General features: G+C 42.8%; 1 protein-coding gene across 4 annotated transcripts in view; it reads left to right on the forward strand.

Annotated features, from left to right (window-relative positions):
• LOC124038643 (protein phosphatase 1 regulatory subunit 21-like) overlaps nucleotides 1–26105 on the forward strand; it is a 47739-nt gene extending 21634 nt beyond the window's left edge. For all 4 annotated transcript variants that reach the window (XM_046354728.1, XM_046354729.1, XM_046354730.1 and 1 more), the window contains 10 exons: nucleotides 3088–3180; nucleotides 5261–5388; nucleotides 10330–10482; nucleotides 10734–10826; nucleotides 11007–11276; nucleotides 15820–15855; nucleotides 16131–16247; nucleotides 18415–18513; nucleotides 18885–19013; nucleotides 24037–26105. In XM_046354728.1, the coding sequence (XP_046210684.1) occupies nucleotides 3088–3180; nucleotides 5261–5388; nucleotides 10330–10482; nucleotides 10734–10826; nucleotides 11007–11276; nucleotides 15820–15855; nucleotides 16131–16247; nucleotides 18415–18513; nucleotides 18885–19013; nucleotides 24037–24069 (1151 nt within the window). In that variant the 3' untranslated portion in view covers nucleotides 24070–26105. The remainder of the gene's footprint in view (nucleotides 1–3087; nucleotides 3181–5260; nucleotides 5389–10329; nucleotides 10483–10733; nucleotides 10827–11006; nucleotides 11277–15819; nucleotides 15856–16130; nucleotides 16248–18414; nucleotides 18514–18884; nucleotides 19014–24036) is intronic.
• Nucleotides 26106–27521: the final 1416 nt, after the last annotated feature.

Below are 27521 nucleotides of genomic sequence, written 5' to 3' on the forward strand. Positions count from 1 at the left end.
GAGGAAAATGTAGAGAGGAGGGAGTGAAAGGATGCCAGGTCCGCAGGGAGGCGAGTTTTCCTCCATTTCCGCTCGGCCTTCCGGAGCCCTGTTCTGTGAGCTCGCATTGAGTCGTCAAGCCACGGAGCGGGAGGGGGAGGACCGAGCCGGCCTGGAAGATAGGGGACATAGAGAGTCAAAGGATGCAGAAAGGGAGGAGAGGAGGGTTGAGGAGGCAGAATCAGGAGATAGGTTGGAGAAGGTTTGAGCAGAGGGAAGAGATGATAGGATGGAAGAGGAGAGAGTAGCGGGGGAGAGAGAGCGAAGGTTGGGACGGCGCGATACCATCCGAGTAGGGGCAGTGTGGGAAGTGTTGGATGAGAGCGAGAGGGAAAAGGATACAAGGTAGTGGTCGGAGACTTGGAGGGAGTTGCAATGAGGTTAGTGGAAGAACAGCATCTAGTAAAGATGAGGTCGAGCGTATTGCCTGCCTTGTGAGTAGGGGGGAAGGTGAGAGGGTGAGGTCAAAAGAGGAGAGGAGTGGAAAGAAGGAGGCAGAGAGGAATGAGTCAAAGGTAGACGTGGGGAGGTTAAAGTCGCCCAGAACTGTGAGAGGTGAGCCGTCCTCAGGAAAGGAGCTTATCAAGGCATCAAGCTCATTGATGAACTCTCCGAGGGGACCTGGAGGGCGATAAATGATAAGGATGTTAAGCTTGAAAGGGCTGGTAACTGTGACAGCATGAAATTCAAAGGAGGCGATAGACAGATGGGTAAGGGGAGAAAGAGAGAATGACCACATGGGAGAGATAAGGATCCCTATGCCACCACCCCGCTGACCAGAAGCTCTCGGGGTGTGCGAGAACACGTGGGCGGACGAAGAGAGAGCAGTAGGAGTAGCAGTGTTATCTGTGGTGATCCATGTTTCTGTCAGTGCCAAGAAGTCGAGGGACTGGAGGGAGGCATAGGCTGAGATGAACTCTGCCTTGTTGGCTGCAGATCGGCAGTTCCAGAGGCTACCGGAGACCTGGAACTCCACGTGGGTCGTGCGCGCTGGGACCACCAGATTAGGGTGGCAGCGGCCACGCGGTGTGGAGCGTTTGTATGGTCTGTGCAGAGAGGAGAGAACAGGGATAGACAGACACATAGATCTTGAAGTTCTGCAGAGAATGTGAGAAACTCCCCAAATGCAGGTGTGCCAAGCTTGTAGTGTCATTCTCAAGAAGACTCAAGGCTGTAATCTCTTCCAAAGGGGCTTCAACAAAGTACTGAGTAAGAGGTTGAATGTAAATGTGATTATATATTTACAGTTGAAGTCGGACGTTTACATACACTTAGGTTGGAGTCATGCCACTCAGGAAGGAGACTCGTTCTGTCTCCATGAGATGAATGTACTTTGGTGCGAAAAAGTGCAAACCAATCCCTGAACAACAGCAAAGGACCTTGTGAAGATGCTGGAGGAAACCGGTAAAAAGTATCTATATCCACAGAGTCCTATATCGCCTAGCAAGGAAGAAGCCACTGCTCCAAAACCAGCATTAAAAAAGCCAGACTACGGTTTGCAACTGCACATGGGGAGAAATGTCCTCTGGTATGATGAAACAAAAATAGAACTGTTTGGCCATAATGACCATTGTTATGTTTGGAGGAAAAAGGGGGAGGCTTGCAAGCAGAAGAACACCATCATCACATGAAGCACAGGGGATGCAGCATCATGTTGTGGGGGTGCTTTGCTGCAGGAGGGACTGGTGCACTTCACAAAATAGATGGCATCATGAGGGAAGAAAATGATGTGGATATATTGAAGCAACATCAAGACATCAAGACATTAAACCTTGGTTGAAAATGGCTCTTCCAAATGATCAATGACCCCAAGCATACTTCCAAAGTTGCGGCAAAATGGCTTAAGCACAACAAGTCAAGGTATTGGAGTGGCCATCACAAAATCCGGACCTCAATCCCATAGAAAAAAATTATGGGCAGAACTGAAAAAGCATGTGCGAACAAGGAGGCCTACAAACCTGACTCAGTTACACCAGCTCTGTCACGAGGAATGGGCCAAAATTCACCCAATTTATTGTGGGAAGCTTGTGGAAGGTTACCCAAAACGTTTGACCCAAGTTAAACAATTTAAAGGCAATGCTACCAAATACTAATGGAGTGTATGTAAATGTGTAACCCACTGGGAATGTGGTGAAATAAATAAAGAATTCTCTCTATTATTCTGACATTTCATGTTCTTAAAATGAAGTGGTGATCCTAATTGACCTAAAACGGGGAATATTTACTAGGATTAAATGTCAGGAATTGAGAAACTGAGTTTAAATTTATTTGGCTAAGGTGGATGTAAACGTCTGACTTAAACTGTGTATTTGCGAAAATGTTTGAACCTGTTTTTGCTTTATCATTATGGGGTATTGTGTGTAGATTGAGGGGGGAAAAAACAATTTAATCAATTTTAGAATAAGGCTGTAACGCAACAAGGTGGAAAAAGTGAATGGATCTGAATATCCGGGTGCACTGTTTATCATCTTACTGGCTTTACAAAGTGACTAGGGTCAAAGTGGAGGAAAATTATTTGCTGTGTCTTATATACGATCTTGAATCGTGTATTTGAAATCTTTAGCCTTGATAACTAACCTGTTCAACAAATTGAATAGCTACTGTCTGTAGGACTAGAGCAGAGGGAGGATCCTTTCCTATTGACTGATAGGGAACTAGAGGAGAGGGAGGCAGCAGACTCATTTCAGTTTCCTTCTGACAATGTAATGGTCTAGCGGATGCTGGGCTGAGTTGGGGTAATTTTCTCTGGACCCTACTGGGTCTGATATTACATATCTGGTAGCTCCAGTACAGTTTCAGGTTGGAAGTTTGGTATAGACAGTAGTTTATTTTTTTTTATTTAACTAGGCAAGTCAGTTAAGAATTTGTTCTTATTTACAATGACGGCCAAACCTGGACGACGCTGGGTCAATTGTGCGCTGCCTTATGAGACTCCCAATCACAGTCGGATGTGCTACGTCCTGGATTCGAACCAGGTACTATAGTAATGCCTCTTGCACTGAGATGCAGTGCGCTACTCTGGAGTAATGTTTTCACATTGTTTTCCAGGTGTTCGACGGGACGCCATTCCCCAGAGCAGTTCCTCTGCTGTCTTCACCCAGCTGGCTGCCTGTCTACACAGTCTTCACGATGCCGTCAAAGGTGAATTATTACTTTAAAAAAATGTTTTTATTAGAAAATAATATTTCTAATTAGTGTTTTTGTAGACCAATGTTCAGCCACTCTCCTTCCAAATGTAAAGTTTATTGGTTGCATACACAGTTAAGCAGATGTTATAATGGGTGCAGTGAAATGCTCATGTTACTAGATCCTAACAATACAGAAAAATGTCACAGGCACACACACAATCCATTTAAAAAACTGAACAACAAGAAATGTCTGTTCTTCTGTGTTCTGTAGAGATGTCTAAAAGCCCATTTTTATGCTTGATCCGGGAAGCTCGAGGCTGTGTACAGAGGGTGTGACGCAATTGCGGAGCCTCCAGAGGTTTGAGAAGGGCAAATCAAGCTCCCTACCATATCGCCATGCGCCTCCCAAATGTTGAAACGATGCGTAGTGCTTCGTATAGCACCCTACGATTTGTTGACGTATGTGGGGGCGGTGCGTCCTGTACAAACACAAACTCACTTCCTTGATAACTTTATTCACAACAGCTCTGATCTGAGAAAGCAGAGTAGGTGTGAACGTGCTGACTTCTGCTGAGGCTGCATCGCAGGAAATGCTCTAAGGCCAATGCAGGCACTGGAATGGCCATAAATGGGCTTTAAGTTGAACCGTTGTAAAGCAGTATACATGCTGTCTTCAAGTAAGGTGGAATCGATAAATGTGTCCCCTGTTCCTTTTTATCTATGTAGAGATGTCTAAACCCCATCTCTCCTTTCTGTATCTGTAGAGATGTTTGTATTCAAACCTCTTTACCTTTTCCACATTTTGCTACGTTACCGCTTTAAAAATAGATATATTTAGTTTTTTTTCCCCCTCAACCTACACACAATACCCCATAATGACAAAGCAAAAACACGTTTTTACTAATTTATATTTAAAAAAAGATTTAGATAAGTATTCAGACCCTTTACTTATTACTTTGTTAAAGCACATTTTTGCAGCGATTTACAGCATTGAGTCTTCTTGGGTATGCCGCTACAAGCTTGGCACACCTGTACTTGGGCATTTTCTCCCATTCTCTGCAGATCCTCTCAAGCTCTATCAGGATGGATGGGGAGCGTTGCTGCACAGCTATTTTCAGGTCTCTTCAGAGATGTTTGATTGAATTCAAGTCCGGGGTCTGGCTGTGTCCCTCAAGTACATTCAGAGGCGTTTCCCAAAACCACTCCTGCATTGTCTTTGCTGTATGCTTCACCGTAGGGATGGTGCCTGGTTTTCTGCAGCTGTAACGCTTGGCACTCAGGGACAAATTGTTCAATATTGGTTTCATCAAACCAGAGAATCTTGTTTCTCATGGTCAGAGTCTTTAGGTGCCTTTTGGCAAACTCCAAGCAGGCTGTCATGTGCCTTTCACTGAGGAGTGGCTTTCATCTGGCCGCTCTACCATAAAGGCCTGATTGGTGGATTGCTGCAGAGATGGTTGTCCTTCTGGAAGGTTCCCCCATCTCCGCAGAGGAACTCTGGGTTCTTGGTCATCTCTTTGACCAAGGCCCTTCTCCCCCGATTGCTCAGTTTGGCCGGACAGCCAGCTCCTGGAAGAGTCTTGGTAGTTCCAAACTTCTTTCATTTAAAAATGGAGGCAGTCTGTTCTTTGGGGTCCTTCAATGCTGCAGAAATGTCTTGGTACCCTTCCCCAGATCTGTGCCTTGACAAAATCCTGTCTTGGAGCTCTCCAGACAATTCCTTCGACCTCATGCCTTGGTTGTTGCACTGACATGCACTGTCAACTGTGGGACATTACGCAGACCGGTGTGGGCCTTTCCAAATCATGTCAAATCAATTGAATATACCACAGGTTGACTCCAAGTTGTAGAAACATCTCAAGGATGATCAATAAAAACAGAATGTACCTGAACTCAATTTTGAGTCTCATTACAAAGGGTCTGAATACTTATATAAATAAGGTATTTCTGTTTATTTTTAATACATTTGCAAAAATGTCTGTTTTCGCATTGCCATTATGCAGTATTGTGTGTAGATTGCTGAGAATTTTTTATATATTATATATATCAAATCAATTTTAGATTAAGTCTCTCTCTCATTCTCCTCTCTATAGAGATGTCTAAGCACTACAGCCAGAAGGCCGGTTTGGAACAGCAGTTGCCTACAGTCACTCAGAAGCTCTGCACCACTAACGAGTGTCTGCTGGCTTCCCTGGGCATGCTCACCAACAGCACCGACAAGGTAGGACCATGTACCACTATTTAGTTAGACAAGCGAGATGCTGGGTGTGCCCACTAACAGCACCGGCAAGTTAATACTTAGCAGATAGACACTGTTATCCAAACCAAGTAACAGCGCTGCCAATGAGTGTCTGCTCGTCATCACTAGTTACCACAACCATGAAGTCATAAACCCTCCCTATTTCTAAAATGTGATTTTAAACCTACCCTTAACCACATTGCTAACCTTATGCCTGACCTTAAAGCAATACTTCAGGATTTTGGCAATGAAGCCATTTATCTTCTCCAGAGTCAGATGAACTCGTGGATAACATTTCCATGGAGAGTGGTACTTGGTAATGTATGTTTGGGGCAAATCCAATAACACTTGGTATTCAGGACAAAAAGTGAATTGCTTTGCCACATTTTAGGCAGTATTATTTTAGTGCATTTGCAAACAAGATGCATGTTCTGGAATATTTATATTATGTACAGGCTTCCTTTTTCACCAGCTCTATTAGGTTAGTATTGTGGAAGAACGACAATGTGGATCCTGCCTCAGTTTTCTCCAATCACAGCCATTGAACTCTGTTACTGTTTTAAAGTCATCATTGCCTCATGGTGAAATCCCTGAGTGGTTTCCTTCCTCTCTGGCAACGGAGTTAGGAAGGACGCTTGTATCTTTGCAGTGACTGGGTATATTGATGCACCATCCGAGGTGTTTATTAATAACTTCACCATGCCTCATAGGGATTTTCAATGTCTGCTTGTTTTATTTTCACCCATCTACCAATATGTGCCCTTTGTGAGACATTGGAAAATCTACCTGGCCTTTGTGGCTGAATTTGTTTGAAATTCACTGCTTGAGTGAGGGACCTTTACAATTATCGGTATGTGTAGGGTACAGCGATCAGTCATTCAAAAAACCTTGTTTAACACTATTATTGCACACAGCAAGTTCATGCAACTTATTATGTGACTTGTTAAGCACATTTTTTAGTCCTGAACTTATTTAAGGGGAACACAAGGTTTGAATACTTATTGACTCAAGACATTTCAGCTTTTCATGGAGAAGTCCATGGAGAATAAGGGCACCTCCTAGCTGCTCACTGCACTGAGGGTAAGCAACATTGTCATTTCTTGTAGAAAATCCTAGCTAGCTACTGTAGCTAGCGAGTCTCTGTCCACTTTTTTTCCCCCACCCCACATGCTAAAGGAGGTTTCTGTTTCTTGCTGGTTGTTGGTTTGCCAGATTGACTCCATATTACCTCAACTACCTCGTACCCTGGCACATTGACCCAGTACCGGTACTCCTTGTGTATATAGCCTCGTTATTATTTTGTGTTACTATTTCCTTTTTGCCAACAACAAAAATTATGAAGTGTTCAAAATCCAGCACACAGCCATAGAATCTCCATAGACACAAATTGTCAGTAGAATGCCCTTACGGAGAGCTCCGTGACTTTCAACGTGGTACCGTCATAGGATGCAACCTTTCCAACAAGTCAGTTTGTAAAATGTCTATCTTGCTAGAGTTGCCCCGGTCAACTGTAAACTCATAGAACAGGACTGCCGAGTGCTGAAGTGCGTAAAAAATCGTCGTTGGGAGCTTCATGAAATGGGTTTCCTTGGTCGAGCAGCACCACACAAGCCTAAGATCACAATGCCAAGCGTGGGCTAGAATGGTGAAAAGCTCACCGCCATTGGACTCTGGAGCAGTGGAAACACGTTTTCTGGAGTGAACCACGCTTCACCATCTGGTAGTCTGACGGACGAATCTGGGTTTGGCGGATGCCCGGAGAACGCTACCTGTCCGACTGTATAGAGCCAACTGTAGTTCGCTGGAGGAGGAATAATGGTCTGGGACTGTTTTTTTTCATGGTTCGGGCTAGGCCCCTTAGTTCTAGTGATTGTACGCTGTAGCGTTAACATTTCCAATGACATTCAAAAATATTTTGTGCTTCCAACCTTTTATATATTTTGTTGTTGATATGATCAGTAGAGTTTAAGTAGTGTCTGGCTCATCAACTGTGCTCATTGGTCGTTTACAATACATGACCACAGAGATGGAGAGCTCAGCTGGGGCAGATGGGAAATGTTCACAGATCTGCACCATATCAGAGTGTTTACAGCTGTGTACCCCAGATAAAGGCTGGGGGCTTTGAAACAGACAGAGCTGTGAGTGTATCTACACTGCTCAAAAAAATAAAGGGACCACTAAAATAACACATCCTAGATCTGAATGAATGAAATATTCTTATTAAATACTTTTTTCTTTACATAGTTGAATGTGCTGACCACAAAATCACATTTGATTTCCATTGATCATTTTTGTGTATCAACCCATGGAGGTCTGTATTTGGAGTCACACTCCACTAAAGTGGAAATCCACACTACAGGCTGATCCAACTTTGATGTAATGTCCTTAAAACAAGTCAAAATGAAGCGCAGTAGTGTGTGTGTGTGTGTGTGGCCTCCACGTGCCTGTATGACCTCCCTACAACGCCTGGGCATGCTCCTGTTGAGGTGGCGGATGGTCTCCTGAGGGATCTCCTCCCAGACCAATCTTGGTGTTCTCTGGCAAATGCCAAACGTCCTGCACGGTGTTGGGCTGTAAGCACAACCCCCACCTGTGGATGTCAGGCCCTCATACCACCCTCATGGAGTCTGTTTCTGACCGTTTGAGCAGACACATGCACATTTGTGGCCTGCTGGAGGTCATTTTTCAGGGCTCTGGCAGTGCTCCTCCTTGCACAAAGGCGGAGGTAGCAGTCCTGCTGCTGGGTTGTTGCCCTCCTACGGCCTCCTCCACGTCTCCTGATGTACTGGCCTGTCTCCTGGTAGCGCCTCCATGCTCTGGACTCTACGCTGACAGACACAGCAAACCTTCTTGCCACATCTCTCATTGATGTGCCATCCTGGATGAGCTGCACTACCTGGGCCACTTGTGTGGGTTGTAGACTCTGTCTCATGCTACCACTGGAGTGAAAGCACCGCCAGCATTCAAAAGTGACCAAAACATCAGCCATGAAGCATAGGAACTGAGAAGTGGTCTGTGGTCCCCATCTGCAGAACAACTCCCTTATTGGGGGTGTCTTGCTAAATACCTATACTTTCCACCTGTTCTCTATTCCATTTGCACAACAGCATGTGAAATTTATTGTCAGTGTTGCTTCCTAAGTGGACAGTTTGATTTCACAGAAGTGTGATTGACTTGGAGTTAAACAACACAATGTAAGTGTTCCCTTTATTTTTTTGAGCAGTGTACTTTAGAAGCATGTGTATGAGCCCTGCGGGAATTGAACACACGGCCTTACCAACTGATCCACACTGAGTCCTGGAAGCGTTGGGCTAACCAACTGATCCACCCCGAGGCCTTGGAGCGTTGGGCTAACCAACTGATCCACACCGAGGCCTTGGAGCATTGGGCTAACCAACTGATCCACACCGAGGCCTTGGAGCGTTGGGCTAACCAACTGATCCACACCGAGGCCTTGGAGCGTTGGGCTAACCAACTGATCCACACCGAGGCCTTGGAGCGTTGGGCTAACCAACTGATCCACACCGAGGCCTTGGAGCGTTGGGCTAACCAACTGATCCACACCGAGGCCTTGGAGCGTTGGGCTAACCAACTGATCCACACCGAGGCCTTGGAGCGTTGGGCTAACCAACTGATCCACACCGAGGCCTTGGAGCGTTGGGCTAACCAACTGATCCACACCGAGGCCTTGGAGCGTTGGGCTAACCAACTGATCCACACCGAGGCCTTGGAGCGTTGGGCTATTAGTTAATGGTGTATAATGTCAATGTGTGCTGATGTTCAGTAACGAGAGACAATCTCTCCAGGCCTCTAGGCAAGAGGTTTATGATCAGTTGTGAGGACACTTTAATGGACACATGCGCACGTGGGCACACACACACACACACACACACACACACACACACACGATCAGAATACTTGTAGAGCTGTGGTCATCCTTCACGTGATCTAGCTGTGTGTGTGGAGGCTATCATCACCAGAGCATTTTATAGATTTATTTTCTAGGATCTAAAGTAAAAGTCCTGTCCTCAGCTTGACTGGTCACTACTCCAGGAGAGGGTTACAGTGTGTAGGCAGGTGTTCAACAGGGAAGCACGCTGTTCACTCAGAGGACTGTTTTATTTTGAAGTTAACAAAAGTTATAGATTTGGGTAATGCCTTTTACTACTACTTTAATGTGTTTTCTAAGTTGCCCGAGGGTGTGTATGAGGTAGATAAGCAAGCTGGTCTTTTTTGTTATAGTTTTAATAGTGAAGAGGGCTGTTTTTAGTCTGCAGTTGCCTGGCTGGTAAAAGGCACCAGACACAGACTGTGTTTGAGGTATGAGTGATGGAATGCTCAGGGCTGGCTGCTGAGTTCGACTTCCATGACTGTATTCCAGAGTTTTATAAGAAGGATGTTTAACATGAGGTGATCAGTCTGGCTCAATTAATCTTTCTCAAGGACCCTCGGACCGTCTTCTCCAATATATTTTGAAAAGGAGGCGAGGAGATAAGATGGGTGGAGTCAAGGAAAGATTGAGAAAGAAACTGGGTCAACAGTGGTAGGAGTGTGTGAGATCTGTCTCTATTCTGTCAACCCTTCCTTGACTTGATCTCCTTAAAGGAACAGTGAAGTTCTGTAGGTTAAGTCTGTAAAGGAAAGTTTGTCATGAATGAGATTTTATCGTGAATCTTTCACATTTTAAAGGCACTTTTCCGGCACCATATTCTGGAGTATACAAACTTGATAGATTTGTTGATATTCAAATAGCAGTCTGGACTGCAAAATGTATACCTTGAAGACTCTGTATATGGCCCACCAATACTGTCTTAACACATGAAGGCTTATACGTGCTTGCAACAAATTTATAAAGCATTAGTGCCTATACCTGTATGCTGTAAAGTCTTACCTTAATATGAATGCTGTACCTTTTTACTACAGATTGCGACGTTCTTCAGCAACAACCTGGATTTCTTTACATCTTCGACAGGCTATGGTCCGAGAGGGGGGGTGGGGGTCCTCAACCCCCTGCAGGCAGAGAGCATGCTGGGTAACAAGAAGAAGGCTTCTGACTACATGCAGTCCATCAGAAAGGTCAGTTGTGTTGCCTGGCTTCGCTGGCCACATCACAGACCTGGGTTCAAATACTATTCCAAAATAACTTACTTGTGCTGTGTTTGATTAAGCGTGCCTGGTGAAATGGAATGTGGGAACCAATAGAATAATCCCAAAAGTATAAAGCCCACTCATCTGACACTCCAGGCAGTCTAAAGCAAACCGTGGAATATCCACTGTTGTGGTTCAGTATAACAGTGTGTATTTGACTGTCCTGTCTGTGTATCCAGCCCAGAGCTGAGTCTGTTCCATACAGAGAGGCCCTGTTGAACCGCCGTGTTCTAACCAGCTCTACAGAGAGCAGACAGGGACTCACACAACAGGTATTGATTGTATTTCCATGTTCCTTCCTTCTACACTCCTGTTTGTAAGGACACAGGCCCTAAGTCTGCCTCTTTATTCTCAAGGCAACCCATTTGGTTACTGACTAGATAAGTGTTATAGAGAAGTATATAAGTCCTCTTACACCTTTCCCTCCTCCCCTTGACCGTTACCACCGAAAGGTGGTGGCGAGCCAGGAGAAGATAGCTCGTCTGGAGCAGGAGAAGGAGCACTGGCTGCTGGAGACCCAGCTGGGCAGGGTGAGGCTGGAGAAGGAGAGCCAACGCATCCAGGACTTGGAGACACAGCTCTCCTCTGCCCTCGGAGGAGGAGGAGGCAGCCCAGCCTCAGCCCTCTCCCTGGGTCTGGGCAGACCAGCCCTCACCAGCCTGGATGATGGCGAGCTGGAGGAGAGAGGAGTGGGGAAGGACGCTATGATAAGCACCAGTCTGGTACTTACGATCTTCACTTGTTTTTTTTTTATTTTGAGTTGCAAGAATCCATCTACAGGGATTTCATAAAGACTGATAACTTTGGAATTTTGCATCCTTATTTTTCTCCAATAGTGTTTTTATTAGGCTTCATCCTCATGTTTCACTACTTGGTTTTCTGCTGAGACTGGCATGATGTGAGATGAAATCTAGGGTGATCATTCCTCCCTTTCCAACCCTCCCCTTTCCCACCAAATGAGTCACACGTCATCGCGGGAGCACCCATAAAATAGGTTTTAGTGTTTTGGCTTCAGTAAGTTGTAGGGTTGCATATTTTGTGGAATATTCAGAGGTGGGAATTAACGGGAATGTATTAATGGAAATAAATGCAAATAAATATTAATACCATTTAAATGTAGATGTTTTTTTGCTTTGGACATATTTACCATACAGAAACAGAAACCTTTTACCTTGTCAAATGATTAAATCATTCCAATAGAAAAAAGAAAAAAAACATTTAGTCATGACTTGAACTTCCATGTCTTCTCCCTGGACCTCCTCAATGTCCTCCTCTTGAACATCAGACTGAGGCCTCATCTTCACTGTCACTTTCCAACCTTGTTGAGGATGACACGTTGTCAGGCTCAAAAAGCCTCAAATTTGCCCGGATGTCCACCAATTTTTCAACCCTTGTATTGGTCAGCCTGTTCCATGCTTTGGTAAATGTGTGTGTTCTGAAACAAGGACCGGTGTGCTCTGAGGTGGATGATTTGGAGGATGGAGGCAACAGGGGAAAGAGCCTCAGATCTACAAAGTCCCTTCCACCAGGTGGCTGATGAGATATGTTGGCACGACTGCCATATTGCATCTCCATCCCAAAGCCCTTACTTGGAAGTGTACTTTGCCAGACTGCCAAGGACCTTGTCCTCATCCAGGCCAAGGTGGTGAGACACAGTAGCGATGACACCATAGGCTTAGTTGATCTCTGCACCAGACAGGATGCTCTTGCCAGCATACTTGGGGTCCAACATGTACGCTGTGGTGTGTATGGGCTTCAGGCAGAAGTCTTCACGCTTTTTGATGTATTTCAGAACTGCAGTTTCCTCTGCTTGGAGCAACAGTGAAGTGGGCAAGGCAGTACGGATTTCTTCTCTTACATCTGCAAGCATAGTCTGAACATCAGACAGGATGGAATTGTCTCCCTCAATCTGTGCAATGGCTACTGCTATAGGTTTCAGGCTGCTTAATCTCTCCCAAAATACATCATCCAGGAGGATCCTCTTGATGGGGCTGTCCATATCAGCAGACTGTGACATGGCCATTTTTTGGAGAGACTCCTTCCCCTCCAGGAGACTCAAACATGATCACACCACCACCCCAAAGGGTGCTGCTGGGCAGCTTCAATGTGGTGCTCTTATTCTTCTCACTTTGCTTGGTGAGGTAGATTGCTGCTATATCTTGATGACCCTTCACATACCTAACAATTTCCTTTGTTCTCTTGTAAAGTGTATTTATGTTTTTCAGTTCCATGATGTCCTTGAGGAGCAGATTAAATGCATGAGCAGCACAGCCAATGGGTGTGATGTGAGGGTATGACTCCTCCACTTTAGACCAACTGCCTTCATGTTTGAAGCATTGTCTATCACCAGTGCAAATACCTTCTGTGGTCCAAGGTCATTGATGACTGCCTTCAGCTCATCTGCAATATAGAGACCGGTGTGTCTGTTGTCCCTTGTCTGTGTTCTTGTAGAAAACTGTTTGAGGGGTGGAGATGATGTAGTTAATTATTCCTTTCCCACGAACATTCGATCACCCATCAGAGATGATTGCAATACAGTCTGCTTTCTCTATGATTTGCTTGACCTTTAACTCTGTTGAACTCTGCATCCAGCAAATTAGTAGATAAAGCATGTCTGGTTGGAGGGGTGTATGCTGGGCAAATAACATTCAGAAATCTCTTCCAGTACACATTGCCTGTGAGCATCAGAGGTGAACCAGTTGTATACACAGCTGTAGCAAAACATTCATCAGCATTTCTCTGACTAAGGTGTCTGATTCATCATTTTCACCTCGAATACATGTTGAGGGACTTTTGTCAGAGGTTGCTTGCTGTGTGCGCTGAGGGAACTTTATGCACTTGGCCAGAGGATTCTGCATCTTTGTTGCGTTCTTCACATATGATTTGGCACAGTATTTGCAAATGTATACCGCTTTTCCTTCTACATTAGCTGCAGTGAAATGTCTCCACACATCAGATAGTGCCCGTAGCATTTTCCTGTAAAGAATAGAAGAAAAGAAATACAATTCTATGTACAGATAAATAGTTAAGCAGTTAGACTAACCTCTTGCTCCTACCTGACACGCAGGCGTCCCATCTAGACATCTGGAAATGCAAATGCGCTACGCTAAATGCTAATAGTACTAGTTAAAACTCAAACGTTCATTAAAATACACATGCAGGGTATTGAATTAAAGCTACACTCGTTGTGAATCCAGGCAACAAGTCAGATTTTTAAAATGCTTTTCGGCGAAAGCATGAGAAGCTATTATCTGATAGCATGTAACACCCCAAAAGACCCGCAGGGGACGTAAACAAAATAATTAGCATAGTCATCGCTACACAAACTGCACAAATAAAATATAAAACATTCATTACCTTTGACCATCTTCTTTGTTGGCACTCCTAGATGTCCCATAATCACTATTGGGTCTTTTTTTTTCTCGATTAAACCGGTCCATATATAGCCTAGATATCGATCTATGAAGACTGTGATAAACGAAAAAAATAGCGTCTTATAACGTAACGTCATTTTTTCAAATGAAAAAAGTCGACGATAAACTTTCACAAAACACTTCGAAATACTTTTGTAATGCAACTCTAGGTATTAGTACACGTTAATAAGCGACCAAATTGATCACGAGGCGATGTATATTCTTTAGCTGTCCGTCTGGAAATAATGTCCAGGTAAATCTCAACCAAAATATCCGGTCGGAAACCTGAACAAATGGCTTGTCTCTTCTTCGTTTGACCAAGAAACAAAGCCTAGGCAAATGACAAGACTGTTGACATCGTGTGGAAGTTGTAGGTATTGCAACCTCAGCCCCATTTATTGTGGTTCGCCTTTATCAATGGGTTGAAGTGGCGGATGGATATATATTTCAATTTTCAGTGATCATATTTTCCTGCGCTTTTCGATGAAACGCACGTTCTGTTATAGTCACAGCCGTGATTTAACCAGTTTTATAAACGTCAGTGTTTTCTATCCACACATACTAGTCATATGCATATACTATATTCCTGGCATGAGCAGCAGGGCGCTGAAATGTTGCACGATTTTTAACAGAATGTTCGAAAAAGTAGGGGGTAGGAGTAACAGGTTAAACAACTCCTTTAGTAAGATACATGTTTTAAAATGAAACATGTATGGAAACAGGAGAATTAACACACCTCAGTTAGCAGGCTCAAGCAAGCTAAAACCCACATGGTAGCAAAAACTAACGAGCAGAAACTGGTAACAAGTTAGAAATTATTTAAACACACTTTGCTGCAGGCTTCTATTTTCTAATTAACAAAAAAAGAATGTACGCCATACAAAATATATTCACCCCACCCAGTAGTGTAATCAAAACTTTCAAAAAAGCATGTAGTCCTTGGCTCAGTGTAGTAGTGTGGGCTCAATAGCATCTCATTCGTGTACAAGATCTTGAGAATCAGCTGTACATGTGATGGAAGAATGCACTGTGCATGTAGAGGGATAGTTTAACCAAAATATGCCACAAGACCTAGAATTGCCTTCTGTGTATCCCAGTAAAAAGTTTCACTGTTATAAGCTAACTTTTTTGATGAATTTAAGCTACATTCCCAGGCATAACTTCCCATGGAAGATTTCTGGAAAGTTTCTGACCCTTTGCAACTCCAGCGAGTTGTATTGTCAGTCTCTGGCTCTATCCCAATCATTTCTCCTTTCCCCCCAAGTATGCACGTGTTCACTATCCTTCACTGATTTGAAAATAACTGATGGGTATAAGAAATGTTGGAAACTCCCTCTAGCTCATGCTTTCACCAACCAATTTCAAAAGGAAAAAAAGTATTATTGGGATGCGTCTGGTCCGAGATCTATTTGTGTTGTCCTATGGTGGTTGTCATTGTTTGGCATAACAACGACCATAGGAGCTGGCAAGATGGCACAAACAGATCTGGGACCAGGCTAACACCCACCCACTCGCTCCGAACACTGTTTCTCCGGTAAGTCACTGGACACTGTTGTCATGTCATTAACAACCAGCTACACTCTTCATTCACAGGCTTTTATAGATGTTATTCCTTTCCAGTTTTGTCAGTGAATATTAGGCGGACCTGTAGTGTTTTATAGGATTTCAGTGGGAGGGAAATGGGTTTTATTGGCCTGGGCCCTGATCTGTTTGTGCTGTATCTCCAACAATGACTGTAGAAGTTGGCAAAACAGCACAAACAGATCTGGGACCAGTCGTACATTTTATAGCTTTCTCATAGAGAGTTAGTTACTAACTAATGTGTTTCTGTGTTTTATATCTCTCGTATTAGGTTGGCATGTTGACCACAACTCCTACCAACGAGGAAGTAAGTTTGTCTTGTTTTTCTTGACCCAACTATTCTTTAGTCTGATCCTTTTCCCCTCTTTCACGGGACTAGTCTCATTGCTTTCCTGAAAAGATGGACGAATGAAGAACTCATTAATGAACAGATTGTTATACTTTGGAAAATTACACTGACTGCTTGAATGAATGATTGAATAAATGCTTGAATGAATACTGTAGTAACATGCTAATACAACCTTGTTATACTAGTGTAATTACAACAGATATAAGTTGTCGTTGGTCTGTCTCTGTGTACAGGTGGGAGACGAGGAGTCCAGAGAACAGCTGATTAAGACTCACTACATGGCCAGAGTAGGAGAACTCACCACACAGCTACAGGTCTCTGACAGCAAGGCGGTTAACTTCCATGCTGAGGTGAGACATGACACACACGTGCGTAAGCACACACTTTTTAAGGATATGGAGCTGTTATTTTGTCGGTGGACACTGGGGGGATATATGGGGAACAAAGTTACACATAGTCAAGCTCCATTGAGATGCGGCTTTACAGAAGACCAACTTACTACATTTACATTTAAGTCATTTTGCAGACGCTCTTATCCAGAGCGACTTACTAGTTGGATCAGTCACTCAAACATTTCCCCTCACGTCTTCCTTCCTTTAATACATACTTTGACTCCAAGTATTGTTTTGTTAAAATAAAAATAGTCTGTGTAGCTGCGCCAAAACTGTGCTATTTGTCATCCTATAACTTATCTATAAAAAAAAAAATAGTGAGCCTAAATGTTTTCAGCTCATTTATTTCCATGACTGATCAAATCTCATGGCTCTCTCTGTCCCTCTGCAGCAGACATATGGTGAGCAGTATGTTTGGAACGTTGAATCGCAATAAAATCACAGTATTGAATCACAATACATATAGGATCGACGCCTAAGTATAGTGATAATATCTTATTGTGAGTTCCCTGGTTATTCCCAGCCCTACATGATATACACTTGAGTGTACAAAACATTAACACCTGGTCTTTCCATAACAGACTGACCAGGTGAAAGCTATGATCCCTTATTGATGTCACTTGTTAAATCCACTTCAGTCAGTGTAGATGAAGGGGAGAAGACAGGTTAAACCTCTTGCGACGAGCAATCCCGTATCCGGGAGCGTAATCATAGCCTCAAACGCATTAGCATAATGCAGCAGACATCAATGCCCCTAGAAACTTTTCCTATTCATGAAAATCGCAAATGAAATTAAATAAATATATTCAAACACAAGCTTAGCCTTTTTGTTAACAACACTGTCATCTCAGATTTTCAAAATATGCGTTACAGCCAACGCTAGACAAGCATTTGTATAGGTTTATCATGGCATAATGCTATGCTAGCTCTGCTGGCAGCAGGCAACATTTTCACGAAAATAAGAAAAGCAACCAAATTAAATCATTTACCTTTGAAGAACTTTGGATGCTTTCACTCAGGAGACTCCCAGTTAGATAGCAAATGTTCCTTTTTTCCAAAAATATTATTTTTGTAGGCGAAAAAGCTCCCGTTTCTTCACCATGCTTGGCTGAGAAATCAACCGAAAAAATGCTGCAACGCCAAACTTTTTTCAAAATTAGCTACATAATATTGTAGGAAACACGGCAAATGTTGTTTAGGATCCATCCTCAAGGTGTTTTTAACAAATAAATTTGATAATATATCCGTCGAGGCAATTGGTTTCTCATAAGAAGCAATTGGAAAAATGGCTACCTCAGTATTTTGCGGGAGACACCATGTGACCACATGCTATATATGGTCCCTTACAGCCATTCTTCAATGGAAATGCCTAAAAAGACATCACATTGCTGTAGACACCTTGGGGAATACGTGGAAAACGTAAGCTCATTCGTAGCTCATTCACAGCCATATAAGGAGTCATTGGCAATGAAGCGGTTTCAAAAAATGCGGCACTTCCTGGTTGGATTTTTATCTGGGTTTCGCCTGTAACATCAGTTCTGTGGCACTCACAATATCTTTGCAGTTTTGGAAACGTCAGTGTTTTCTTTCCAAAGCTGTCAATTATATGCATAGTCGGGCATCTTTTCGTGACAAAATATCTTGTTTAAAACGGGAACGTTTTTCATCCCAAAAAATTAATAGCGCCCCCTAATGCATAACTCGTTAATTAAAGGAGGATTGTTAAGCCTTGAGACAAATGAGACATGGATTGTGTATGTGTGCCATTCAGAGGGTGAATGGGTAAGACAACGGATTTAAGTGCCTTTGAATGGGGTAGGTGCCAGGCACACTGGTTTGTGTCAAGAACTGCAACGCTGCTGGGTTTTTCACGCTCAACAGTGTGTATCAAGAATGGTCCACCACCCAAAGGACAGAGTGTCTGACAGAGAAGGAACTGGCTTAGGAAGTGTTTCTAACAAAGTGTATTTAATGTAGCAGTCACTCCAGTTCAAACCCAGACATGTCTGCCTAGATCTAGTTTCAGTGAAGAGCATCCCATTTACTGACTTCATTAGTTGAAGGAAGTGATCGTCTGTGGATATCTGTTAATTCTCCGTATCTTCTGTGTTGTAACCCCCCCCAGTGTCGAGCCCTGGTCAAGCGTCTGGCCTTGGCAGAGAAGTCACGGGAGACACTGACTGAGGAAGTGAAATTGGCTAATCAGAACATCACACGTCTGCAGGTAAACGTCTGTTGTGCAATTTCCGGACTGAAAGAAAGCAGCTTATCCCAGATCCATCCATTCAGCTAGAATACAATCAGCATTATTACATTGGTAGTTGTGTTATGCATATTTGTCCTGAACTTGGTCCTCAATTTATTTGCTGTTTTTTTGTAAGATTTCCCATTTTTTTCAATGAAATGCCATTTAGCAGACACTTTTATCCAAAGTGACTTTTAATCAATCGTTCATACATTTTTAAGTATGGGTGGCCGGCGAATTAAACCCTGGCATTGCAAGAGCCATGCTCCAACTGAGACATGGCAAATGAACTTGAACCTTGAACAATCATACTGGCTCTAACTAACCACAACCTGCTCCTTGTCTTTCAGGATGAGCTTGCCACGACCAAGAGGAGTTACAAGGAACAACTTAGTATGATGAGCGACCACCTGTGCAGCATGAACGAGACTCTCAGCAAACAGAGAGAGGAGATTGACATACTCAAACTGAGCGGCAAGGTACAGAGTCCCCTCACACCGCTCCCTCAATGAGACTAACCTGGTTAAATTCACGGGTCTAGACAGACAGAGAAGCAGTACTAGGTGAGGTTATGCTGACATGCTGTGTAGACATATCCCAATAACAAACTACTATCCAGTCTGAGGGGAACAGGGAGGTGGGGTATAGCAGGGTCTGAGGGGAACTGGGAGGTGGAGTATAGCAGGGTCTGAGGGTAACTGGGAGGTGGAGGAACAGCAAACACGCCTTCTGTCCTGAAACTGCCCAACATACACTTCTGTTAAAACACAGATGAGTATCTTTAAGGGATACTCTGGTATTTTTGCAAAGGGGCCCTAATCTCCTTCCCCAGAGTGAGATTAACTCGTGGACACCATTTTTTTTATGTCTCTGCATGCAGTTTGAAGGAAGTTGCTAACTAGCGCTAGTGTAATTGCTAACAATGGAAGTCTATGGTGGTGGTTATTCCCACACTAGCATGCTAGCAGATACCCATAAATCCACTTCAATTAGTGTGAAAGGATTTAAGCCTTGAATTTGAGACATGGATTGTATGTGTGCCATTCAGAGAGTGGATGGGCAAGACAAAAGATAAAGTGCCTTTGAACACGTTATGGTAGTAGGTGCTTGGCGCACCAGTTTGAGTGTTTCAAGAACTGCAACACTGCTGGGTTTTTCACGCTCCACAGTTTCCCGTGTGTATCAAGAATGGTCCGCCAACTTGACACAACTGTGGGAACTATTGGAGTCAACATGGGCCAGCATCCCTGTGGAACACTTTCGACACTTTGTTGTCCATACCCTGACGAATTGAGGCTGTTCTGCGGGCAAAAGAAAATGGCTTCAAGTGTTTTATCCAAATACTTGTGGATTCGACTAATAAAATAATTGTCAACCTGGGGTCCAGGACCTGAAGAACAGTTTGCAGTTCTCCCAGGGTCAGCTCGATGAGTTGAAACAGGAGAATGGCAAGATGTAAATCAGTGCGATATGACATCAGTTCTGTGTGTGAATACATGATAACAATGAGGGACAATCAAGGCAGAACATGGTTGCGGATGGAATTTCAGAATCTCCACATGAGACCTGGACGGAGTGATGATTTCTGATTAAATTGAAGACCACAGGCAAATTGAGGCGAAGAACCGCCCACAGGACTGGAAAACCCACCACAGGCCCAGGCTGATAGTTGTCAAGTTCAGGACAATGTAGCTGGTCTGGAAAGCCAAGAACTTGAGAGGAATGTATATCTTCCTCAACGACTACTATCTTGAAGTTGTGCAACAGAAGAGGAAAGAGGACAGCCATGAAAGCTGCGAAAGAGTGTGGCGACATTGCTTACATCCACTATGCCACCAAGTGCTAACAGTCAGTATCTAAATGATGTGTGAAATGCTTGAAATTGTATGTGATGTAAACAGAGGTCTACTTTCTTGGGAACCTGAATATTGACTGGTTTTCATCAAGTTGTCCACTCAAGAAGAAGCTTTTTACTGTAAACAGTGCCTGTAATCTGGTTCAAATGATTTAATCAATGTACCAGGGTGTTTACAAACACTACAGGAACAAGATCACCACATGCATTGATTGCATTTTTACTAAATACTGTAGAACTTTGTTCTAAAGCTGTATCCTTACCCATTTGGATGCAGTGATCACAATATAGTGGCTATATCCAGGGAAGCCAAAGTTCCAAAAGCTGGGCCAATATTACTGTATAAGAGCTCATACAAAAGATTTTGCTCTGACTCTTATGTGGATGATGTTAAACATTATTTGTTGGTCGGATGTGATTAATAAGGAGCATCCAGACGCTGCACTTGATGAATTTATGACTTGTTAGAAACTGACTAACAGCTGTCCAGGCTCCATTGATGAGGAATTGAAAAACTGTGGCTAATACATCTGGCTGCACTGCAAAATTGAGAAATTCTGAGACTAAAGACTAAAACAAAAGAAACTGTACTATGAAGCCAATATCAATGAAATGAAGAATGATGGAAAATAAACTTTTGAGCACTTTAAATGAAATTATGGGCAGAAAGACATTCAACTCCATCTTCAATCTTCAATCTTATCACAAAACCATTTGATGTTGCCATTTTCGATGACTTCATTAGCAAAGTGGGCAAACTTTAGCAGGAAATGCCAACAACGAACAGTGAGCCATCGTTTTCATATACAAGAAAACAAATGATGAAAGAAAAGCATTGCAACTTTGAATATTGTAAAGTTAGTGTGTCGAGGTGGAAAATAGTTATTGATCAATCATGACAAACCTCCTGGGCTTTGACAGCTTAGATGGAAAGCTACTTAGGGTGGAAGCTGACTCTATAGCCACGAGAGGTTGACCGATTAATCGGAATGGCCGATTAATTAGGGCTTTCAAGTTTTCATAACAATCTGAATTTTTGGACACCGGTTTGGGCTATTGTTGTATTTTTTTTTACACATTTATGTAATCTTTATTTAACTAGGCAAGTCGGTTAAGAACACATTCTTATTTTCAATGACGGCCTTGGAACGGTGGGTTAACTGCCTTGTTCAGGGGCAGAAAGACAAGATTTTAACTTTGTCAGCTCGGGATTCAATCTTGCAACCTTATAGTTAACGCTCTAACCACCTGATTACATTGCACTCCACGAGGAGCCTGCCTGTTACGCGAATGTAGTAAGCCAAGGCAAGTTGCTAGCTAGCATTAAACTTATCTTATAAAAAACAATCAATCAATCATAATCACTAGTTAACTAAACATGGTTGATGATATTACTAGTTTATCTAGTGTGTCCTGCGTTGCATATAATCGGTGCGTATTCGTGAAAAAGGACTGTCATTGCTCCAATGTGTACCTAACCATAAACATCAATGCCTTTCTTAAAATCAATACACAGAAGTATGTATTTTTAAACCTGCATATTTAGCTAAGAGAAATCTAGGTTAGCAGGCAATATTAACCAGGTGAAATTGTCACTTCTCTTGCGTTCATTGCACGCAGAGTCAGTGTGTATGTAGTTTGGGCTGCCTAATCTGATCGAATTTTACATAATTCTGACATAACATTGACGGTTGAGCAATGTAACAGGAATATTTAGACTTATGGTTGCCACCCTTTAGATAAAATAAAGAATTAAATGTCTTGTTTTTGAGATGATCGTTACCAGATTATACCACATTAATGACCTAAGGCTCGTATTTCTGTGTGTTATAATTAAGTCTATGATTTGAAAGAGCAGTCTGACTGAGCGGTGGTAGGCACCAGCAGGTGTAAGCATTCATTCAAACAGCACTTTTGTGCGTTTTGCCAGCAGCTCTTCGCAATGCTTCAAGCCTATCAACTCCTGAGATTAGACAGGTGTAACCGATGTGAAATGGCTAGCTAGTTAGCGGGGTGCACGCTAATAGTGTTTCAAACGTCACTCGCTCTGAGACTTGGAGTAGTTATTCCCCTTGCTCTGCATGGGTAATGAAATCACTTAAAAAAGAAATGTATCCCTCTTTCTCCCCAACTTCGTGATTTCCAATTGGTAGTTAGTCTTGTCTAATCGCTGCAACTCCCATATGGACTCGGGAGAGGTGAAAGACCCTGCCAAGCCGGACTGCTTCTTGACACCGCTCGCTTAACCCGGAAGCCAGCCCGCACCAGTGTGTTGGAGGAAACGCTGTACAACTGCTGACCGTGTCAGTGTGCATGTGCCCGGGCCGCCACAGGAGTCGCTAGAGCACAATGGGACAAGGACATCCCAACCCATACAACGCTGGGCCAATTGTGTGTCTCCCGGTCACGGCCAGCTGCAACACAGTGCAGGATCAAACCCGGATCTGTAGTGATGCCTCAAGCACCGTGATGCAGTGCCTTAGACCGCTGCACCACTCATGAGTGGAAACCCTTAACAAGAGTTGCAGTCTGTTTTGGAATGGGTGGCCAGTAATAAACTGGTCCTGAACATCTCTAAAACTAAGATCATTGTATTTGGGACATATCATTCCTTATATTCTAGACCTCAGCTGAATCCGGTAATGAAAGGTGTGGCTGTTGAACAAGTTGAGGAGACTAAATTAATTGACTTTACCTTAGATTGTGAACTGTCATGGTCAAAACAGATTCAATCGATGTAAAGATGGGGAGATGTCTGTCCGTAATAAAGAGAAGCTCTGCTTTTTGGCACCACACTCCTAAAAGCAAGTTCTGCAGGCTCAAGTTCTACTTAATTAAGCTGCAGATGGCCCAGAACAGAGCAGCACGTCTTGCTCTTCATGCTCTTCAGAGGGCTTATATAAATACTATGCATGCCAGTCTTTCTTGGCTAAGAGTTGAGAGACTGACTGCATCACTTATTTTTATAAGAAATATTAATGTTAAATCCCAAATGGTTTGCATTGTCATCTTACACACAGCTGACACATATTTACGCCACCAGATATGCCACCATGGGTCTTTTCACAGTCCCCAAATCCAGAATAAATTCAAGAAAGCTTAGGCCTTGGTGGCATATCTGTATTCAGACCCCTTGACCTTTTTCCATATTTTGATACGTTACGGCTTTATTCTAAAATGTATGAAATATTTGTTCCCTTCAATCTACACACACAACCCCATAATGAGAAGGCAAAAAACTTTTTTTGGAAATGTTTGCAAATTTATAAAAATAAAAAAAAGAATTCAGATATTTTACTCAGTACTTTGAAGTGCCTTTGGCAGTGATTACAGCATCAATTCTTCTTGGATATGATGCTATAAGCTTGGCACACCTTTATTTGGGGAATTTCTCAAATTTTTCTCTGCAGATCCTTTCAAGCTCTGTCAGGTTGGATGGGGAGTGTCGCTGCACCCCAAAAAATTGTAGTTCTGTCCTTGAGCTGTTGTCTATTAATGATCTGTATTATCATGTTTTCTGTGGACCACAGGAAGAGCAGTTATTGCTTTAGCAAAAGCTAATGGTGATCCTAATAAAATGCCAAAATACCAACTCGATAGTAGGAAGGTGTGTAACTTAACACTGTTCTTCCTCTTGCCTTTTCCAGGGAAACTCCAAACTCCTAAAGAAGGGTCGGTAGGAAATGAGTCCATTGGGGAAACTGGGTTCCATTTTGGATCAGCAGCGCACCCTTAATTGAGAGAAAGGCTGGACTATGGAACCCCCACCCACTACAGCCCTGCCAGCTCCATACCACCAAGATGGAGGACCCTGTTAAACTTCTCCATCAGAGGGAGGCTATTGGGGAGGGGGGGGGGTTGTCTCTGATACCACTCTGCTTAAAGGAATTGTCTTTCTGATTGACACAGATAATGACTTTACGTGTCAAGTGCTTCCCAGTGTGTGGCGGAAGCAGCTGCTTGACCCTTTGCACTTTGGTTTGGGGGAGGAAGTGGAAAATGTAAAGGAAAGATGATATATTTTTCCTCCCCCCCACCAACTAGTCAGGTCATGGATGCTGACTAAAGGGAATGAAGACCACCTGGCCCTGATGGTTAGTGTGTCTCTTCTCTCTGTGCTAAACGTGGAAATGACGGCGATTTGACATATTAATTAATCAAATTGCTCTTAAGTGGGAGAAGGATATCATGTGAGCAAGTCAAGTGTTAAATTGTGTGCCTGACTGGCTGTCTGGGTTGTCTTTGTCTAATAGGGGGACTGTAGACTGTCATGCCAGGCTTTGAGAGGGACTGCTAATTATTATAACTTTTATATTTGGACTATTTTTAGATTCAATGAAAGATTATTTGTGCAAAATTGTGATTTGAGGGACTATGTTCATTATATTTACCACATTTTACTTGAAGGGCTGCCCCAGATAAAATGAATCAATGAGTGACATTCATTTGACATCAGCCTTGGATGCCCAGGCTTTGCTCTTTAGCGGAGGCCTAAGACCGAAGCTAGACACACACTTCCATACATTCCCTTAAAGCTGGATTCCTTGACGGTGAATCAGCCACATCTGTTTGCGATATTACAACAACAAAGAAGTTAGGATTTTTTTATATTTAAAAATAATAATAATTACAACGCTCCTCACCTCCGGTTTGTTAACAAAACAAGAACTGCCGTGGGGTGGACAGTAGCGCTGTTTCCCCTACTGAGAATTCCATCTTTATCTAGATGTCCCATCTGTCCTCGAACGAATGGAAGAATCTGACAGAATGACGATGACATGGAATAGATCTGACCCGATTTCCCAATCAAGTCTGACATGACAGATCTGTTCCACACGTTACATTTCTATTTGAACTAAAAATGATCTGTGATGTTGCACAAGGTAGAGTTCATAAAATGGTGTCCGTCTGTGATTTTTCTCTAGCAGTTGTAACACGAAAGTGTGTCTGGATGTGCACTGAGGAGAACTATGCTTGTGTCCCAAATGACATCCTATTCCCTACATAGTGCAATACTTTTAACCATTGCCTTATGGGCCCTGGTCCAATGTAATGCACTAAGGATTAATGCGGTGCCATTTGGGATACAGCATGTCGCACCAGTCTTCAAACCCATGTATCATGTATGGAGAGAAGGGTTAATGTGAATATAATACATTATTGTACCGTGTACTTTAACAGAAATATACAAAAAAAGAAAGGCATTCGTTAGTTTTCCCATAACTATTTTCCATGATGACTCAATGAAATTACTAGTCGATGATCAATGGAAAAGAGCAGAAACACAAACTAATCAATCACGCACCTGCATTTAATACTTGATTATTGGGTCCCGGAGAACTGAAAATATTTGCCTATTGCAAAGCAATACACACACAAAGGTCTGCTCTTTTGAACATTCTGTAAGACTCATGGTTTGTGTACCCATTACAATTGTATTATCGGCGTGTTGGCAAAACTAAAGTAGTCTACCCCTTGTCTGACAGTGTAGTGACTAATCTAACAGTTCACAATTAACAGCAGGGTTGTGTTCATTAGGGCACACCATAGCTAAACGTTTAACAATAGAAAATGAAAGTCCAGTTAGTACGCTGCTGTTTCACTCAGTTTTTGAACATTTGCTTCCATTTTGTACATCCTGAAAACAACCCTGGATGCTTATTGCTTTTGTGTTCCAGTGACATTTATAGTGTGGCCAATAAAATTAATAATCCTATCCTGTGCATTGTTTTTACCAGTTTAGACTGATTTTTTTTAGTCTGCTTGGACAAGTGTCTGACCAGTGTTGGCCAGTGTCTGCCCAGTACTAAACATTCCATTTCAAAATTTGAGGTTTGCCAACATGCCCTACACTACTGAAATCTGTATCTTCACAATGTAATCTGACAGTCCAACAATGTACAGTCTTAAATTTACATACACTTAGGTTGGAGTCATTAAAACTCGTTCTTCAACCACTCCACACATTTCTTGTTAATAAACTATAGTTTTGGCAAGTCTGTTAGAACATTTACTTTGTGCATGACAAGTCATTTTTCCAACAATTGTTTACAGATATATTATTTCACTTATAATTCACAGTATCACAATTCCAGTGGGTCAGAACTTTACATACACTAAGTTGACTGTGCCTTTAAACAGTTTGGAAAATTCCAGAAAATGTCATGGCTTTCGAAGCTTCTGATAGGCTAATTGACATTTGAATCAATTGGAGGTGTACCTGTGGATGTATTTCAAGGCCTACCTTCAAACCCAGTGACTCTTTGCTTGACATCATGAGAAAATCAAAAGAAATCAGCCAAGACTTTAAAAAAAAATTGTAGCCCACAAGTCTGGTTCATCCTTGGAATCAATTTCCAAATGCCTAAAGGTACCATGTTCATCTGTACAAACAATAGTATGCAAGTATAAACACCATGGGACCACGCAGCCGTCATACCAACTCAGGAAGGAGACTTGTTCCGTCTCCTAGAGATTAATGTACTTTGGTGTGAAAAGTGCAAATCAATCCCAGAACAACAGCAAAGGACCTTGTGAAGATGCTGGAGGAGACCGGTACAAAATATCTATATCCACAGTAAAACGAGTCCTATATCGACATAACCTGAAAGGCTGCTCAGCAAGGAAGAAGCCACTGCTCCAAAGCCCCCATAAAAAAGCCAGACTATGGTTTGCAACTGCACATGGGGACAAAGATTGTACTTTTTGGAGAAATATCCTCTGGTCTGATGAAACAAAAAATAAACTGTTTGGCCATAATGACCATCTTTATGTTTGGAGGAAAAAGGGGGAGGCTTGCAAGCAGAAGAACACCATCCCAATCGTGAAACACAGGGGTGGCAGCATCATGATTTTGCTGAAGGAGGGACAAGTGCACTTCACAAAATAGATGGCATCATGAGGGAGGACAATTATGTGGATATATTTATGCAACATCTCAAGGCATCAGTCAGGAAGTTAAAGCTTGGTCGCAAATGAGTTTTCCAAATGGACAATGACCCCAAGCATACTTCCATAGATGTGGCAAAATGGCTTCAGGACAGCAAAGTCAAGGTATTGGAGTGGTCATCACAAAGCCCTGACCTCAATCCTATAGAAAATGTGTGGGAAGAACTGAAAAAGCATGTGTGAG

Source organism: Oncorhynchus gorbuscha, linkage group LG06, assembly GCF_021184085.1.
Source record: "Oncorhynchus gorbuscha isolate QuinsamMale2020 ecotype Even-year linkage group LG06, OgorEven_v1.0, whole genome shotgun sequence".
In the NCBI taxonomy this organism is placed as follows: domain Eukaryota; kingdom Metazoa; phylum Chordata; class Actinopteri; order Salmoniformes; family Salmonidae; genus Oncorhynchus; species Oncorhynchus gorbuscha.